The sequence below is a fragment of the Lissotriton helveticus genome, chromosome 3_1, assembly GCF_964261635.1.
Source record: "Lissotriton helveticus chromosome 3_1, aLisHel1.1, whole genome shotgun sequence".
Classification (NCBI taxonomy): domain Eukaryota; kingdom Metazoa; phylum Chordata; class Amphibia; order Caudata; family Salamandridae; genus Lissotriton; species Lissotriton helveticus.
Genome location: NC_136061.1, coordinates 158,272,463 through 158,291,636, shown reverse-complemented (window position 1 = coordinate 158,291,636; position 19,174 = coordinate 158,272,463). Strand labels below are relative to the sequence as shown.

The 19,174-nt window shown below is 46.6% G+C and overlaps 1 protein-coding gene across 2 annotated transcripts in view; it reads right to left on the bottom strand.

Annotated features, from left to right (window-relative positions):
* Positions 1-19,174, bottom strand: part of MYBBP1A (MYB binding protein 1a) — a 678,288-nt gene that overhangs the window by 374,709 nt on the left and 284,405 nt on the right. For both annotated transcript variants that reach the window (XM_078679447.1, XM_078679448.1), the window contains exons 12-13: positions 11,693-11,899; positions 11,465-11,573 (exon numbers count right to left, since the gene is read on the bottom strand). In XM_078679447.1, coding sequence (XP_078535573.1) covers positions 11,465-11,573; positions 11,693-11,899 — 316 coding nt within the window. The remainder of the gene's footprint in view (positions 1-11,464; positions 11,574-11,692; positions 11,900-19,174) is intronic.

Genomic DNA, 19,174 nt, shown 5'->3' with positions numbered 1-19,174 from the left:
AGTCTCATGTGATTAGTTATGTAAAATCCCAAAGAGTTTTTTTGGTCTATATTTGGGTTTGGAGATGGTGGAACATTTTTACCATCTAAGTTTGAAAGTATAGAATTGTCCTCGGACTTGTACCTTTAAACCATTTTGATGTTTTACTCAGTCTTTCAGTTTACATTTGGCTGACGCAAGCTGGTTTATAAAACCATAGACATTCTATTTATAGTGATGCATTTAAGGTGGTTGAGTGATAGGGATAGAGAGCATCAAGGAATAAAGCATGATCAATGTTATTTAAACTCAAGACTCTTCCTGCTTTAAACTTAGAGGGACTTGAGATAGGAGAATGTTGAAAAGAATTCATAAGTGACAGAAAACACAATGTGGAGAGGGTTTTAAATTTGTAGAATAGCTTCAAAATCAAATCATAATATTGTTAGAAAAAATAAGCAATTATTCAGATCAATTGAGAATCCTTAAATGTGAATATGCACGGTTCAATGTAATACTACAGCACTATTCTGTATTAAGGATCTGAGATGGGGAGTGTATGTTTTAGACTAGAAGGCATAGTGAGCAATGGCAGATTTACACTTAGAAAAAGGGCATCTGATGCAGTGTTGCAAACTGTAGAAAGCTGGGAACGGTTAATTGATTTTAGGTTGTTAGAGCAAAATGATCGGATATACAGGTTGATGCATCTGTGGATTCTGTTTGTCAGAATGTGAAAGTGTACCAAATTCCTCATATATTAGGATATGGAGGGATGGTGGCATGTTGACAAGATTGTTGTGTGTGCACCCCTAGCCCTCTCCCCCCCCACTGAGAGCAATTCCGTAATTGTGTATCTTTAGAGGTTGAGTTGTTTGCTATGGTATGTGTGCAAGCAATAGAGTTTCTCTGTTTGTAATATTAAAGGAGGGTGTTGCATTATCAAAGGGGAAGGGTGTGGTTTACCTGATTTGTAGAGTATCCTAGAGTTTGCTTGAAGTTTGTCGACAAAGCTAAGCTTTTGAGAAAACAAGTTGCTCACTTTTAAAACATTTTTTTATCGTTGGTACATGGCGTAGGAAGGAGCCCCTTTTTGTAATGGTCATCCCCACATTTTGGCACTGGTTTGGATGTTTTTCGAAGTATATGCACTTGGTCCCTGGTAACCAAGCCCCGGTGCGTTATTCCTAAAATTAAGGTAAAATGGACTAATTGTAATACAATTGGGACACTCTTTAGCACTCCTGCAAGTCCCTAGTAAATGGCACCCCTGGTACCGAGGGCATGGGCACTCAGGGTTCCTAAGGGCTACAGCATTTATTATCCCACACTAAGGGACGCCCCTACGAATTGCATGCAGACTGCCATCGCAGATTGCATGACTTGGAGCAAACCATGTTTGAAAACACAACATGGCACACTTGCTGAGTGCCATGCCAAAATGTCTGCATTTAATATATGCAAGTCACCCCTACAGCAGGCCAAGTAGCCCTAAGGCAGGGTGCAATATGTTACATGTGAGAACATATCAACATAATGCCTCTGTGCTCCTGTGCTGTCTAGTTCAATTACCAGATGGTACAAATCAACAGGGAAGCCATCTTTGGTATATGTACTGGGCACTGGTCCTTACGAGTTCCCCAGCTACATGATGGCTTTACCGAAACCTATGATGTTTGGTATCAAACACTGTGTCTTAATTAATCTGTACCTTTGCCAGTACTAACTTTATTATGACATGCACTTAGAAGTGCCCCTTAGAAAACCTACCAGTATCTAGTGTGCTGGCTGACTGGTATCATCCAGCCTGCCACCACAGACACATTTCTGACCCCTGCAGGTGAGGGCCCACGCTCCTAAAGACCAGAAATAATGCCTGCTTCAAAGCCTCAGTCCCCTTTGCCATGCAACCCTTACTTCCCTCAATCCTTGGTGATGCCCCCCCTGCCCAGAGATGTAGTTGATACCAAGACAGGCAGGAAATTAGCTATGCAGTTAGTGTGTTGCACCACCAAGCTAGTCACACTCCTAAGGTTCGCAAGTGGATGTGCTCCATGAAAAAGAAGGGTTCTACCATCTTGTTTTTGGTGGAATTATGAACTCTGGGACAGGGTTATGCCCACTCCTCACAGGGGCTCAGAGCTTAAGATGCTCTGGCGTGTAGGGCAACTACTGGAAACCGGATTAGTAGGCTCAGCTGTAATGGTGGTTTCTCCGGCTGAGTCGCACTGCAGAAGGCACTCGCACTTGTAGGGGAGCCTAGATAAACAGACTAAAGGCAGGGACTGGGGACCAGTCCGACCAAACTTCTCCCTGGGTTATGGGGCTCGGGTGCAGTGTGCGTCTTGGTGTCAGGTGATCACGTTCTGAGGCTCTTGGGGTTCCTGCTGTCTGGCAAGAGAGGTTGCAGACAGTGACTGGGGCCAGTACGGAGGAGTAATCGGACAATGAAAAAATGACGTGTTGTTCGTATTTTACCAACTTTTTAAGAAATGCATTTGTTTATGTGCATGCATTTTAGTGCTATGTATAATGTGTACAAGAGAGACGGCCTGAAAACACAAGTACTCCTATGGAGTGCTTATAAACAAAATAGCTCCGCGAACTGGGAGCAGTGTAAAGAGACATGTACGTGGTCCAAGTGCTATGAGAGGGCCAAACATAGAAGGAGGGATGACACCAACATGCCATGACGGAGGGAATCAAAGAAAATGAGAATGATGCTGCAGTTTACCAATGGTGGGAGATGGGCGGCCTGTACGCCCACAGATGGAACACAACACATCTCTTCGGGACAGCCAATGCACTGTCTAGCGGAAACCTAAATAGCATGGTACTCAAGAAACATTAATATTTTGCATGTATTGACCCAGACAGAGGCAGATAATTGCTACCTCCTTGACACGTCTTCTGAATGCTGACAACCTTGGGATAGAGATTTCCTGTAAAAATACTGTTTGTCAGCATTTGGAAAAGGATCAGGAGGGGCAATCCTCCTTTGTCAGCATTTAGAAACTGTGGTAGAGAACTGTAAAACCCAGGATCCCTGGTTGGCTGAGGTAGGTACCTTAAACCAAGTAGGGAGCCGCGTTCCAACGTCCGGGAAAGGAAGGTCACCTTCTTAGATAGCCCGGCTCACCCCCTCGGTAGCTTGGCACAAGCAGCCAGACTTATCTTTCAAGGCAAATGTGCAACCACGCTCACAATAATCCAATGATGACACCACAAATAGAATGCACACATTTTATAAAACAAGTATAAACTTTATGTAAAAATAAATACGATAAGACCACACAATATAAAACCAACATATGAGGTTGTGTAATATTTCTCCTGGCCGGTTGTTAGGCTAGCTAGCCCTTGTAAGTTCTGGAGATGTCAATGAGCACGTCTAAATATTCTCCTGTACTCCTAATCACATCATACAGTTCGTAATGCTGAAATCAGGTACCTTTGCAATGTAAAAATACTGTAATGCGTAACGTAGCAATCAGACACTCTGCAATGAAAAGAATGCAACGCGTAATCCAACCACCAGATATGTCGATCTGCAATAATGAGGTAATGCGTATACACTAATCAGGTAATTCGTTATGCAGGAATAATGCAATGCACAATACGCTAATCAGGTAGTTGGGTTTGCAGGAAGAAGGAAATGAGTCATACGACAATCAAGTAGTTTGTTATACAGAAATGTTGTAATATGTCAGCCAAGTACTCTGCTCTCAGAAATGGAATACTATGTAGTACACTCGGGCCCCGATCACCGGGACTTAGGCGGTCCCTCCGCCTCTTCTTCTTACCTTCAGCCTCTCACAGTTGCCCGAACACAGTACGATGTAATTCCAAAGTGCAGCTTCGCACTCCGGCCCCTGTACCGCCACTCCCTTTGACAATAAGGCCCACAATATGAGCCAAAGCAGAGGCTTGCACTGCCAAAACGAGAGAGAGGCCGAGAGCGTCTCTCTCCAAGCCCCATGAGTCGACACGAGGGCCAGCAACACAGCTCCTCCAGGACTGCCGGAGGAGCTCAGGCTGCTACAAAGCACACGCAGCGTCGCTGAGTCTTCTTTCACTCCGGGTGCACAATCACTGTGCACTCCACACACAGGTCTCAGGCTGCACGAAGATCACACGCACAGCGTCGCTGAGACTCACTTTACTCGGGTGCACACGACAACACAGCGAATCCGCACAAAAGTCTCCCGGTGCACAACGCACCCGCACACAGTGGCGACGAGACTCACGTGGATTCCGGTGCAAACGATAACAAGGGAAATCCTCACGAAGGTCTCACGAAGGTCTCACGGTGCACAACGCACACGCTCACAGCGTCAATGGGACTCACTTGGATTCCGGTGCATACGATCACAGGACAATCCTCACAACGGGGTTCAGGTTGCACAATTCACACGCACACCGCATTGCTAATCCTTGCTTGGATTCCAGGTGCCCCCGAACACAGTCTGATCCTCCTGAAGATCTCAGTGCTGCATAAAGTACACGCACACAGCATCACTGAGACTCACTTGGACACCAGGTGCCCTCGATCACAGGCAGTTCTTACGAGGTTCTCAGACGACAACAGGCATGCTCCCACAGAGCCGTTGAGAGACTCCTGGAAACTTTAATGTTCCTGTGTTTCCAAACAGGGAGCCAGTTCACCTAAGGCCCTTGGGGATAGTTACTTCAGGACACAGCAAAGTCCTTCAAGAAGGGGGACACAGCACACAGTAAAGTCCCTTTAGCCTTTCCTTGGTTGAAACAGCAAACTGCAGGCCAGCACCAGATCACACAGCAAGGGTCAGTCATATCCTTCAGTCTCCTCAGTTGTTTCTTCCTTGGCAAAGGTCCTCTTGACCACGAAGTAGCTCCAGTCCTGTTCACACTTGATCAAGCCATTCTCCAAAGTGCAGGGGCTTCAGCTCTCATAGGTATACCCCTCAATGGCTTTGAAGTCTTTGGGCTTCAGGGGGCACTGACCCCTGTTCAAACCAGTTCTGAGTGCCTCCCTGCCACTGGAACCTTTCTTCCTTTGATTAGTGGGGGTTTGGATTCTCAATCACTCAGCAGGAGATGAGACAATTGTTTTATAGCAGCAACCAAGGCCTCTTCACCTCTAAGGGATTCTCCTCCCCCTACACTCCAGATGCAGGTTAGCCTGTTGCGGTCTCACCTCCTCCCCTAGGTCAAGATATTCCCCAGATCCTATCGCTTTCAAATCCAGACAGTCAATCCACAGCCAGGCAAAGACCCACAGAAATGTTAGAGCACAAAAACTCAGCCACTTCTAAAAGAGTGGCTTCTGAACACACAATGCTAAAAACACCTACATAAAAAGATGTGTTATTACATTGTGAGTTCAAGCATACTAAACTTCACCTTTCCAGCTTAAGCTGTTAGGAAGATAGGCTGGAAAACATATTACACAGCCTTCCCATTCTATCCTATGGGCAAGATGGCCTTTCCACAGTGAAAAACGAAATGGAGGTTATTTCACTGTCAGGAGATGACACACACCTTAGTACACGTCCTACCTTTCACATGCACTGCAACCTGTCCAGGGGGTACCCTAGACCTACCCTAGGGGTGTCTGATGTACACAGAAATGGAAGTGTAAGGTTTGGCAAGTGAATGCACTTGACAGAACAACATGGCAGTTTAACAAACTGCACGCAGGCCATGCAATGGCAGGCCTGCGTTCCCTTTTTAGGTCTTGCGCCTGCATTGCAGTGCGCAACTGCTCGCGCAGCGAGAGACCTCATGTAGGGGTTTGAAAACGGACCTTGGAATCTCACACGCTTGTGCGTGTGCTTTTTCTTTTGGCCCACACAATTGGCCTTTGCGTGCGTCTTTTTATCAAAGACAGCAAGCAATTGGCCAAAGGCGGGTGCATTGCTCTGCCGATGGCCTATTGGTGTCTATTACGCGCACCGCTGCCATGTGGTTTCAATTATCATGCCCAGAAACTCGCGGGCTTGTTCTTTTTTTGATCCATTTCACAGGGAAGCAACTAAATGAAAGAACCGCTGACGTCTTGTGTGCTTCTTGTTTCTTAATCAAAGAATGGCTTCAGTTGTGATTGGTCTCTGGTCAGAATATGACCGACAGCTACACCGAGTGCTCGCTCCCTCCCGCGTGTTGGCAGGAACACAGGCGATTGGTCCAATTGCCTCGAACAGGTGCAGATTCCTAAACAATATAGGTCGCATACCTGCATTCTTGTACTTTGATGTTATACTTGTTGTTAGAATTGGGGGTCACTGGTTGGTACAGGTAGGTACTTGTGACAAGCAGGGACCCTCTCTTCTAGTCAGGGCAAGGGAATTACTCTCTCAAAATAACCCCTGCTCACCCTCTAGGCGGCGTGGCGCGAGCAGTCAAGGCTTATTTCAGAGGCGTTGTAAGTTAAGCAGTTGTGACCACATACAGTAACCCAGTGACAACACTACAAATGGACACCACACAGGCTTTATATCAAAAATTAAGTATACTTTATATAGAGTTATCACAAGACCAATAAACGACAAAAAGAATCCACAGTACTATTAAGTTTCAAGAGTTCAGGTTAAAAAGGCTTAATTCAAGGTTCTGTGAGAGATGGTAGCCTTGTCCGGCTACAGCGTTGCTGAAAAGAACACAGAGTCTAACAAATCCAGCAGACCGCGCCGGTCCGGGCCCACTCAAATGTCGACAGACTCAGTCACAGTACCTTTTCCTAGAGGCGGCCGGCACAGTTTGTGCGAGCCAGTTCCGGGGTTCGTCGCAGTGTAGAAAAAGAAAGAGTTGCAGGTCACGGTGTCCTTCCAGTCGCAGTGCAGGCTGACGGCGTCGAGACGGAGTCAGTGAGCTTAGAGCTTGCGTTTTTCGAGGCGGACGTTGCGGTGCTTCCAGCTTTACGGTGCGGCGACAGAGCCGGAGTTCGGGAGCTGGCGTCGGTCAGTCCGGACAGCGGTGCAAGTCAGGCGGTGCGTCGCAAAGTGTGCGAGGCGGTGCCCAACTCCGGTGCGGTCACAGGACTCGAAGTCAGCAGTAGTGACTGCGTCAGTCAGACCAGTTCGATTCGGTGTAGCGAGGCGTTGCACGTCGCGGTGTCCTTCCAGTCGCGGTGCAGGCTACGGCTCGTTGACGGCGTCAGGACGGAGTCGGTAAGCGCAAAGCTTACGTTGTTCCAGGCGGACGTTGCTTGGTGCGGTGCCTACGGGACACTGGGCCAGTCGTGAGAGTCGGTCACTGCTCCCTGCCTCTGTAGCCACTTGTTTCCAGCAGCAAATCACAAAGGCTGATGAAGTCCACTGGTCCTGGGACTTCGGTCAGGGGGCAAGCTCTCTTCCAAGCCCTTGGAGATCTTTGCACAAGTGAAAGAAAAGTCCAAAGTTCTTTCTCCTCTTTTTGGCAGTCAGGCAACCACTGCATGCCAATCCCCCCAAGCTGCACTTCAGCTTGGGAATAGTCTCCCCTCAGTTTCTTCAGGTTCCTTCTCCTCGGCAGAGGTTTCGTCTTGTCAGTTCCAGGAGTGATCTAGGGTCCCAATACATATACCCCCAAATCCTTTGTTCTCTGAGGGGAGAGGGGCCTGTGCCCAGTCCAAACCAGTTCTGAAGCACTCTGTTGACCAGACTTCTTCTTTTCTTTCACAGAGCAGGGCAGGAACATGAGACGCCCCACAGGAGGTGGAGCCAGCATTGTGGAAGGCAAGTACAGCCCTGAAGCACTTTGTTGACAGTCTTCCTTCTCTTCTTTCAGTGTGCAGGGCAGAGACATCAGACTCACCACAGGGGGTGGAGCCAGCACTGTGGGGGGCGGGCACAGTCCTATTCAGGTCCCAGGTGCAACTCCTCCCTCCCATCTAGATGCAGATCTCTCTATTCACCACTGGGCTGACTCATTCTGTCTCCTGGAATCCCCCAGCCCTGTCACTCAAACTCCAGACAAGGAATACACAACCTCGCAGAGGCAGGCTTAAATGGTTAGGCAAGCAAATACCTACTTTCTAAAAGTGGTATTTGCAAACACCGAATACTAAAATAAACTTCACTAAAAGATGTATTTAATTATTCAGAGTCCAGGCATACTAAACTCGAACTTCTACCATGTACTCTGAGTCTGCTAGGATTATAAACATGTAACAATCCAGCAGCCCATTCGGGCCTATGGAGAACAGGTAGCCTTGCAATAGTGAAAAACGAAAAAGGCTGTAATTCACTATTAGGACATGCCACACACATCAGGGCTTGCCCTACCTTATACTTGCCCTGCACCCTGCCCTTTGGCCTACCATAGAGGTGACTAATATGAAGAAAAGGGAAGGTTTAGGGACTAGCAAGTGGGTGCACTTGCCCAGTCAGCATGACAGTACCAGACTGCACGCAGGCTCTGCAATGGCAGACCTTAGACACATTTTACAAGGCCGCTTCTGTGGGTGGCACAACCAGTGCTGCACTAGCAGCATTTGGATTTACATGCCCTGGGCACAGTCAGTGCACTGTACTAGGGTCTGACAAGTAAACCAAATATCCAATCATGGAACCACTAATCAATACATACATTTTACAGTAGGGAGAACTTGCACTGAGGCACTTGACAGCAGTGGCACAGTGCCCAAAGCATCTAACACCAGCAAAAACACATGAGGCAACAGCAAAAATGGAAGCGAGACCCACGCCAATGGTGCCAGGTCTAACACTTGTGTTTATATTACCCCCGTCTTTTGACTCTCACTTGTCCATCCACCCCCCGCTCTTTGCTAATGCAGGAGCAGTTTCCTCACCCATGCAGTGTTCCATTCTCATGAGCTCGTGTGTTTCGTGCTTATTTCCTATTGTCTCACACATGTGAACATTCCAGTCTCACTGGCTCATGGATGTGCAGAATCCAGCATTCGTGATTCTTGTATGTACAGTTTCCCTAGCTAGATCACAGGCGAGCAGCACAGGCATTGGCAGTGTTGCAGTGGCTGCGCATGAACAAACTGTGTTTGATTGTAACTAGCTCATGCATGCACAGAGAACCGGTGTCAATAGCGCCTAAGTGCGAATCATCGCAGCCTCTCAATCTCATGCAGGTCCAGTACTCCAGGGGCCTTAGCTAATGCATCAGCAGTGTACCAGCTTCATTAGCTCATTCTGGTGCCGCAGCCAGCCCCATACACGTGCAGTGTTTCAGTCTCTGCATCTCGCGCAGGATCTCAGTCTCATAAGCACATGCACATTGATGTTATATGACCATTAGTAAGCTAAGCTTTAGGCTCATGCATGTGCAGTGCAGCAGACAGTATGTACTCGAATTGCCAGTTGCCAACGTGTGCAGGGCTAGAGGCGCGCTGCACTTGTTGCACTGGTGCAGTCACGGCCGCAGATTGCAGAGGCACACGTTTAATAAAACAAGCTTGCGGCAGTTTCACACGTCAAGGTCTGTCAGTGTTTTCTGAACTGTATCGGTTCCAGAACGCCAGGAGGTAGTCAAATGCAGCTGATGGGGACAAGCAGCTCCGGCCGTGCATGCCTAACACACGAGCCAAAGAATGCAGCATGGTCTGGAGAGCTGGAGGCACGTTGGCCCTTGTATGAATTCTCAAGATCGATAGCTGTTTTTCCGCCCGTGCACAAGGTAGATCACATCCCAAAGGATACCGAGCAACTGATCTGCTTACTCGCCGATGCGCGGGTCTCGCTCAGTTCTCTGGAGAGGATCCGCTTTTTGCACACATCCAACTGGCCTGTTGGTCAATTGTCGCGGCAGAGACCGCAGTTTGGTTGTTTGTTGCAGAGTGAACTGCCGCGGTTGCGGGAACGGCCGCTTGGGAAGCTCTCTGGCGCGTGGCTGCACCGTGAGTCTGTAACTCACGCTGCGTTACCATGGCGTACCGCGGCCGCCTGCAGCCCAGAGCCGGCAGCAGGCAGGCCACAAGCCATGCATGGTGCGTGTCCGGATCTGACGTGCAGCCTTTACTGTTCGGCGAGTGGTTGTAAGAAGGCAGTCGATGATCAGAGAAACCTCGGAGCCGGCATAACCACATCTATGTATACAGACAAGGTTCTTTTTCTATTCATCAGATAATGCCAATTTTACTTCATACACACATCGCCATGCCGACGGTCATGTACCTTTTCGTTCCATATTATGTTAGTTACGTTTTATTGCGTTAAAAACATTGTTCTAATAGCACAGCTAATTGTGCTTTGCACCTTGGTGCTGTTTCCATAGAAACAGGGGCATAGCTGGTGTTAACTGTGTCTTCAAGAAATATGCAGCAACCACTGCATGCTCACTGGAAAAAAAACATGTCTGAGCGACTGGTGCCAGCCTCTGGATGGGGAAGCCAGTCCTCAGTAGAGGATTTTTGTTATGGGGACCAATTATGTGATACTACATGCTCACAGTGATAAAAAAGCATTTGCAATGCAATAGGTCTGGCATTACTGAAAGTTTGACCTATTGGAGTTGAAAATAAAAATGCAATGCCAATAGCTCAAACTTTCAGTAATGCGAGACCTATTGCCTTGCAAATGATTGTTAAGGCTACTTGTGTGGGTGGCACAAATAGTGCTGCAGGCCCACTAATAGCAGTTGCTTTACTAGCCCTGGCACACATAGTGCACTTTACTAGGGACTTCACTTAGTAAGGCAAACATACCAATCATGGACAACCAATTACCATTACTTTATACAGGGAACACTTACACTATGACACTGTTTAGCAGTGGCAAAGTGTTCAAAGCACCTAAGTTGGCAACACTGTCTGAAAAAGGCCTACGGGAAAGCAAAAAGTTTAGGGACTTTGGCCAAAAAGGGCCAAGTCCTACAAGAACCAAAGGAGTATTGGAGAAGGGATATGGGTTGCTACCAGGGCCTACTCTGAGCAGACACTGACAGGTAATGCAGTTCTTCCATCCGTTGTTTTTCACAAATAAGGCAAGGATAAACACAAAGATCTTGTTCGTGCCGAGCATGCATTAATAGTAAATCCGATCTACGAATCATGATGGACAAATACCAAAGAGCTCTAGAACCCAGAATACATGCAAGAATATTTTTCTTGTAATGGACTCCAGGGTTCTTACCTAGGCCCAATGACTCAGTTATTAGAAATTGCCTTAATCTAATTAACTTCTTCTATTTTTGCAATTATTAAAGATTGTTAAAATTCCTATATTTCAAAAGTTGCAATGAAATGAATAGTATAATATGCTTCATTGTGAATTCTATGCATGTGAAGTGTGGTATTTATGTACCAACATTGTCAGTCTGAGCTCTTTGTTTTTAAAGTTCAGTTCAAAAATAAAACGATGTATACTGATGCTCAACAGATGTGCACAACCTAAACTTACAGAGTGAAGGTAAATATCACATGTAACAGAGGAAAACCGATGTATTCAGCTCACTATTTCATTCCATATTCTGCCACTTAAAACACAAAATCTTAAACTATTCGATATTTTTAAGTGATTCAGGACAGACCACCTGGTGGAACAGCTGGTAGTACCTTAAAGAGATGAATCCCCACCAAAAGCAGAAGATGCTGGAAAGCAGACATTTCTACACTTCGTGATTTCTTTGCTTTCTTTTGGAGACTCTCGACAGACTGAACCATTCTAAAAAAAATAAAAAGTGGAAGATAAATAGTAAAATGAAAAAACATTTTCCTGGACTATTCTTACTGAGCAGTCATAATTCAAAAGATTGTACGATTTCATTCAGATTGCTTTCTTACCGATCCCACGCCTCGGTCTGCTCTTCAGTGAAAGGTTTTATTATCTTTACTTTCTTTCCCTGAGAAAGAAGAGCTTGGGCATATTGAACCACGCAGTAAATCCACATGTTTCCATCAGAAGTCATTCCTTGAACATGCTTCTCTCTCAAAACCTCAGCCTCCGGTGTATCACCAAGGGCAGGCAGACAGTTCAGGTGGGTAAGCAAACTGGAGAAACAAACAAAGAGAAGTGAATATCAGTCAAAAGTCATCAATATATTTTAATCCAGCGCTCAAATTCACAGACTGCTAGATGCCACACATTTTGTATCACTGCCCTCTGCACACTATGCTCTGGGATCCTTTAAAAAATCCTTATGTTCCTTCATGAGGTCACCCTAGAATGTAACCCTAGATGCCTCAAACATAAGGCATTCAACTCTGGTGTAAACCCTAACAAAATAAGTAGTGTGAATTCTAGAGTCAGGTGCCAATTTGGTAATACACCTGACCACTTTGGATTCCCTGCCTGCAGGACTGTAACCTCAGAGCAAGGAGGTTTCTGTAAAAGTCCTGGCCTTCGGTTTGCTTTTGGGAGCCTCTACAACTAGACTGTTTTCTACAAAGACCTAAAAAAGATATACAGGCGTGTTTTTCCTTCAGCTACTTGAGAAGTACAAATGTGAAGTTTCTATATAGTAATATGGAGCAGAACTGAGCTGTAGTTATTAATAATGTGCAACATGTCCCATAGTGACAATCTCTGGAATCAAATCCACACAGGAAGCAGTAGAATCCCTCCTTACAAGGTTGAGCAGAGGATCTTCACAATAGAAGTCTGGCAGATCAGAGAGAAGCACTACACTACTGCCAGCAGAAACGCAAAGGAAAACATGAATCGGGTTAATTGAACCCACCTGCTGGCGCTGTGCCAAAGAAAATAGTAAAATTAGACTTCTGCCTCGCTACTTGATGACAATTAACCTGTACTATGGTCAAATTTGTGGCCTTCAGATCACAGCACATGTTGGTTGTAAGTGTTTATAACTCAATGAGCAAACTTACTGGATTAGTTTTATAACTCTGTTCAATTCTTATTTTATTTTAGGAATTACATTTTTAAAAAGCTAGTTGCACGCAGCATCCTGGAAGTTTTACAAGTATCAATATTTCAGGAAAGTCGCTGAAACCAAAGTTTCTCTACACATTATATGTATGAAGGAACAGAAACATAACTGGCACAGAACAAGAAAGGAAATATGGAGGTATTTGTATAAAAAATATCTGCAAATTAACATATATATATATACACTAAATACATTCAGTTTGAGGCTCATGGTGATAACGATTTTCCTCAAATCACATGATTTTTGTTAGGTGCCAAAAAGGGGATTAGAACCCAGTCTCCAGGTTGCAATTAAAATACTATAGCAAATCTTCTCTTTATAATGGTGAAAAACAAACAAAGGGGATGTAAATGGGAATGTACAGAACACATTCTTTAAAGGAACAGTGCTTTTTTTAAGGAATACTCACAATATGAGACTGATGCAGCGAAAATGTCCTCATAAAAAAAGGGTAAATACAAAGTACAGCTGCAGAGAAGATGGAAGCAACAATACTGGATACTTAAAAAAAAGACCTGCAGCAGTTAATAGGGGTCAACATAGGCAGGAGATGTTGCTACATGGCTTGTGCTTAGAGCATCTAAGAGCTCCTAAGGAGTATAAGGAAATTGCTACTTCCTAGAATGCATCTATTCTTGGCATGTAGAGCTGCAGAGTCTCACACTGAGCATTAGATCGCCACCTGGTGTTGGGCTCGGATGATTGCATGTTATTGTCGTCTTGGAAGAAGTCTTTGTAGTCACGAGATAGGTGACTCCTCCTTTGGACGACAGTGCGCATGGGCATCGGCTCCATCCTTAGATTGTTTTTCGCCATGATGGGAAATGATGGAGTTAGTAGAAAGAAAGAAGAGATGTCCATGTGTGTATATCTAATTAAGATGGAACTGGAACAGATACAGGTCCCGGGGAGGCGGATGGGCGTTTGAGACTCTGCAGCTCTACATGCCAAGAACAGATGCATACTGGTAAGTAGCATTTTCCGTTCGAGGCATTGAGCTGCAGATCTCACACTGAGCATAGCTTATTATAGCAGTATCTCCCCTAGCGGTGGTCGCCTGTATCTGTTGCAGTAGTTTGAAATAGAGTTTTGAGGACAGCTTGGCCTACGGCAGCTTGCTGCTTGGCTTTCACATCAACACAGTAGTGTTTAGTGAAAGTATTTGTTGTAGACCATGTTGCTGCCTTACATAGGTCTTCTAGAGGAATGTTCCCTAGGAAAGGCATAGATGCTCCTAGTTTGCGTGGGGAGTGTGCCCTAGGAGGAATTATTAGTGTACGCTTTGCTTTTTGATAGCATATTTGAATGCATTTGACAATCCACCTTGCAACTCCGGCTTTAGATATGGGGTTGCCTTTATGTGGTGGAGAGAAAGCTACAAACAATTGTTTGTTTCGCGTAATGCTTTGGTTCTATAAATGTAATAGAGAAGAGCTCTTTCAACGTCTAGGGTGTGTAGAACTCTTTCTGCCACAGAGTCTGGGTTTTGGAAAAGCACCGGTAACTCTACAGATTTGTTTAAATGGAACGGGGTAATAACTTTTGGAAGGAATTTAGGATTAGTTCTTAGAACCACTTTATTACGGTGTAATTGTAAAAATGGTTCTTGTATAGTGAAAGCTTGAATTTCACTAACTCTCCTAAGAGAGGTAATAGCCACAAGAAAAGCTGTTTTCCATGTGTGGAACTGCAGTTCACATTTGTGTAAAGGTTCAAAAGGGGGTCCCATGAGCCTGGTAAGAACAATATTTAGGTTCCACACTGGAGAGGGTGGTAACCTGGGAGGAATTATTCTATTTAATCCTTCCATAAATGCTTTAATAGCAGGCACTCTGAATAAAGACAGATGTCTATTTTGTAAATATGCTGCAATTGCTGCAAGATGTAGGCGAATAGATGAATATGCCAAGTTACATCTTTGTAAATGTAGAAGATAGCAAATGATATTTTGGATGGAAGAATCTAGAGGATCAATTTGGTTATTGTTGCAGTAAATGGCAAACCTTTTCCATTTAGCAGCATAACAACCTCTAGTAGTAGGTCTCCTGGCTTCTTTAATGATATTCATACAGTCTGGTGGTAGGTTAAGGTAACCAAAATTTCAGGAGCCAAATCGCCTGATTCAGTTGGCTTGGATCTGGATGTCTGATTTCTCCATGGTTCTCTGTTAGCATGGATGGTGTTAGACGTAGTTTTTGTTGTGGAAATAGGGATAGTTCTAGCAGTGTTATGTACCACGGTTGGCTTGCCCATGTGGGAGCTACTAAAATCAGTTTGAGAGACTGTTGTAGTAGCTTGCGCATTATTATTGGTATTAGTGGTAGTGGCGGAAAAGCGTACACAAATCTGCCTGACCAGTTCATCCATATCGCATTGCCCTTTGACAGCGGGTGTGGACACCTGGCGGCGAAGGTTGGGCATTTTGCGTTTTCGTGTGTGGCGAACAGATCTATGTCTGGATGACGCCACTTGTGAAAGAATGGTAGAAGAACATGCGGATGTAGTTCCCATTCATGAATCTGTTGTGTCTGTGGACTTAACAGATCTGCTATCTGATTGTGAACTCCTGGAAGGTGTTCTGCTAACAGAGATATGTTATGTGGAATGACCCAGCTCTAAATGTTCTGTTCAAGCTGGGACAGATGTATAGAGTGAGTCCCCCCCTGTTTTTAGGTCTCGCCTGAGCCAGCGAGATAATAGTAAGGGGAAAAGAACAGTCTACCATAACGGCGGATTAGAAACAGTTCATGTGAGCTATGTGCGTGCACAACGCCAGCCACGTCACACACCACCATTTGTCTGTGCCTCGCATCAGACTTCAAAGGCTGCCGCTCCCCCCCAATCAGACTTCAAAGGCTGCCGCTTTCCCACCCCCGCATCTGACTTGAAAGGAATGTGCTCCCGCTCCCCCGCCACAGCAATGCCGAGAGCTTGTCTCCGCCTGCTCTCCAGTGTGCTTGCATCTTCCTTCCTTGGCCCTAGGTGTTTTCCGTGTTCTCCCATTCAGTGCCTTCTCGACCCCGTACTTGATTGCTGTCCAAGCCCCAGCCCTCGCTGCCTCTATCATTATACACTCGCCCTGTGTTTTCCTGTTTCCCCTTGCTTTTTCCCGGCTCCGTCATTCTGTGCTTTGATAAACTGAACGCGCTTTGTAGCATTCAACCCTGCATGTTCTTAGCTTCAGTCTCTGTGCTGCTGCACCACATCACTCAGGGACACCACCACATCACTCAAGGGCACCACCACATCACTCAAGGGCACCACTACATCACTCAGGGGCACCACCACATTACTCAGGGACACCACCACATCACTCAGGGACACCACCACATCACTCAGGGACACGACCACATCACTCAGGGACACGACCACATCACTCAGGGACACAGCCACATCACTCAGGGACACAACCACATCACTCAGGGACACAACCACATCACTCAGGGACACAACCACATCACTCAGGGACACAACCACATCACTCAGGGACACAACCACATCACTCAGGGACACAACCACATCACTCAGGGACACAACCACATTACTCCGGGGCACCACTCAGGGACACAACCACATCACTCAGGGACACCACCAACACAACCACATCACTCAGGGACACAACCACATCACTCGGGGACACCACCACATCACTCGGGGACACCACCACATCACTCGGGGATTCCACCACATCACTCGGGGGCACCACCACATCACTCGGGGACACCACCACATCACTCGGGGACATCACCACATCACTCACTCGGGGACACCACCACATCACTCACTCGGGGACACCACCACATCACTCACTCGGGAACACCACCACATCACTCACTCGGGAACACCACCACATCACTCACTCGGGAACACCACCACATCACTCACTCGGGGACACCACCACATCACTCGGGGACACCACCACATCACTCACTCGGGGACACCACCACATCACTCACTCGGGGACACCACCACATCACTCACTCGGGGACACCACCACATCACTCACTCGGGGACACCACCACATCACTCACTCGGGGACACCACCACATCACTCACTCGGGGACACCACCACATCACTCACTCGGGGGCACCACCATATCACTTGGGGGCACCACCACATCACTCGGGGACACCACCACATCACTCGGGGACACCACCACATCACTCGGGGACACCACCACATCACTCGGGGACACCACCACATCACTCGGGGACACCACCACATCACTCGGGGACACCACCACATCACTCAGGGACACCACCACATCACTCAGGGACACCACCAACACAACCACATCACTCAGGGACACCACCAACACAACCACATCACTCAGGGACACCACCAACACAACCACATCACTCAGGGACACATCCACATCACTCGGGGACACAACCACATCACTCGGGGACACCACCACATCACTCAGGGACACCACCAACACAACCACATCACTCAGGGACACCACCACATCACTCGGGGACACCACCACATCACTCGGGGACACCACCACATCACTCGGAGACACCACCACATCACTCGGGGACATCACCACATCACTCACTCGGGGACACCACCACATCACTCACTCGGGGACACCACCACATCACTCACTCGGGGGCACCACCACATCACTCGGGGACACCACCACATCACTCGGGGACACCACCACATCACTCGGGGACACCACCACATCACTCGGGGACACCACCACATCACTCGGGGACACCACCACATCACTCAGGGGCACCACTCGGAGACACCACCACATCACTCAGGGGCACCACTCGGGGACACCACCACATCACTCGGGGACACCACATCACTCAGGGGCACCAACCCCGGGCACCACTACATGACTCAGGGACACCACCACATGACTCAGGGACACCACCACATGACTCAGGGACACCACCACATCACTCAGGGACACCACCAACACAAGCACATCACTCAGGGACACCACCAACACGTATAGCGAGTTCACTATGGTTTGGTCCAGAGGACGAGTTGGTCTTCATATGTCCATATGGAGGGATGACTAGCAGAGTATGGTTATCACCATGTCCATTTGTCTCTTATTGAACGAACGAAAGAGCGGGGATATTGTTGATACTTACGTTTTTCGGCCTTCTTTAACTTGCGTCATAAGAGGGCGGACACTGATCGTCTCCTTATGTATAAAATGATTAAAAAATACTAAGGGTAATGAAATGATCAATTTCAATGACATTTGAACTATCCCCATTCTTGTTTCACTGACGTCCCTTTTTCGATTCAGCAGCAAGAGAATATATTCCCCGGCACAAACAAGGTGTCTATTAGTAGAAGTACGTCTGTAAGATTGACGCTCTAAGCCCGCATTGTGCGCGAGAGCAAGAGAGGCAGTAGCGCGATAAACAATGATTTCGGGAACTACATTTCCCGTTACCAACAGCGCATCTACCATGGAGAGAGCGCTTGACGTCACTACGCACAAGGCGCGTCGGGACACGTCGCGCTCCGATTGCGGAAGTGAGAGAGGCTTTTCTACCTCGCCGGTGCACCGGTTCGGTTCCTCCCTACGATAGAGCTTAGAGGGACGACCGGTGCACCGACGGAGAGGTAAGGCAATGAGCATGCATGTGTGTGAGATAGGGGTCGGTGATTTTTTCAGCTTCTGAGCCGATCGACCTGTAACTATCTATTTACAATAAACAGCTATAGTGACTAGGTGATGTTTCCTGGCACTGGCAGGAATGTGACGCTTGGTGCGGCACATGCTTAAACTGGTCAGTTTAGGAACATATTTAGATGTAGATACATCTTTTTATTTGTTGTCTTTTTCTAGTGCGGTGCATCCATTAACCTGAGCTCGTGCCAGGTGAGGTGGAGTTGTTCCTTCCCATCAAGTGGGTGAGTGAACTTTAACCTACAAATTTGCTGAATTGGTGATTTGTGACTGATTTTGATGGTTTAAGTGCTGGGCAATAATAGCTTATGACTAGCACATAATAACGTTGGCACAATGTGCATGTTTAAAAAAATTTTTTATCTGCATTCATGACTCTGTACCCTTATATCCTTATTTTCTCCCCTAATCATAGGATGAGAAGATGATTATACATACACTTTCAGGTGATATGGTTTATGTTATTTTGTTCTAGCAGTAGCATTAATGGTCCCGAAGAAGCAGCAGGAGATCGCTAGACTCCGTGTGTCTGCAGAAACATGTCGACCTTACATCTTTAGTGGTTATTTGTTAAACCACTTTTGCACTGTTTTTATTGATTTAGGAGTGTGAGGGTGTCTATTAAAATTGTTTTCCCGATCACTACCTAATTTTAGAGCCTTTTCTCTTTCTTTTCACAATACACTTTTTTTCTAAGCACTGCTATT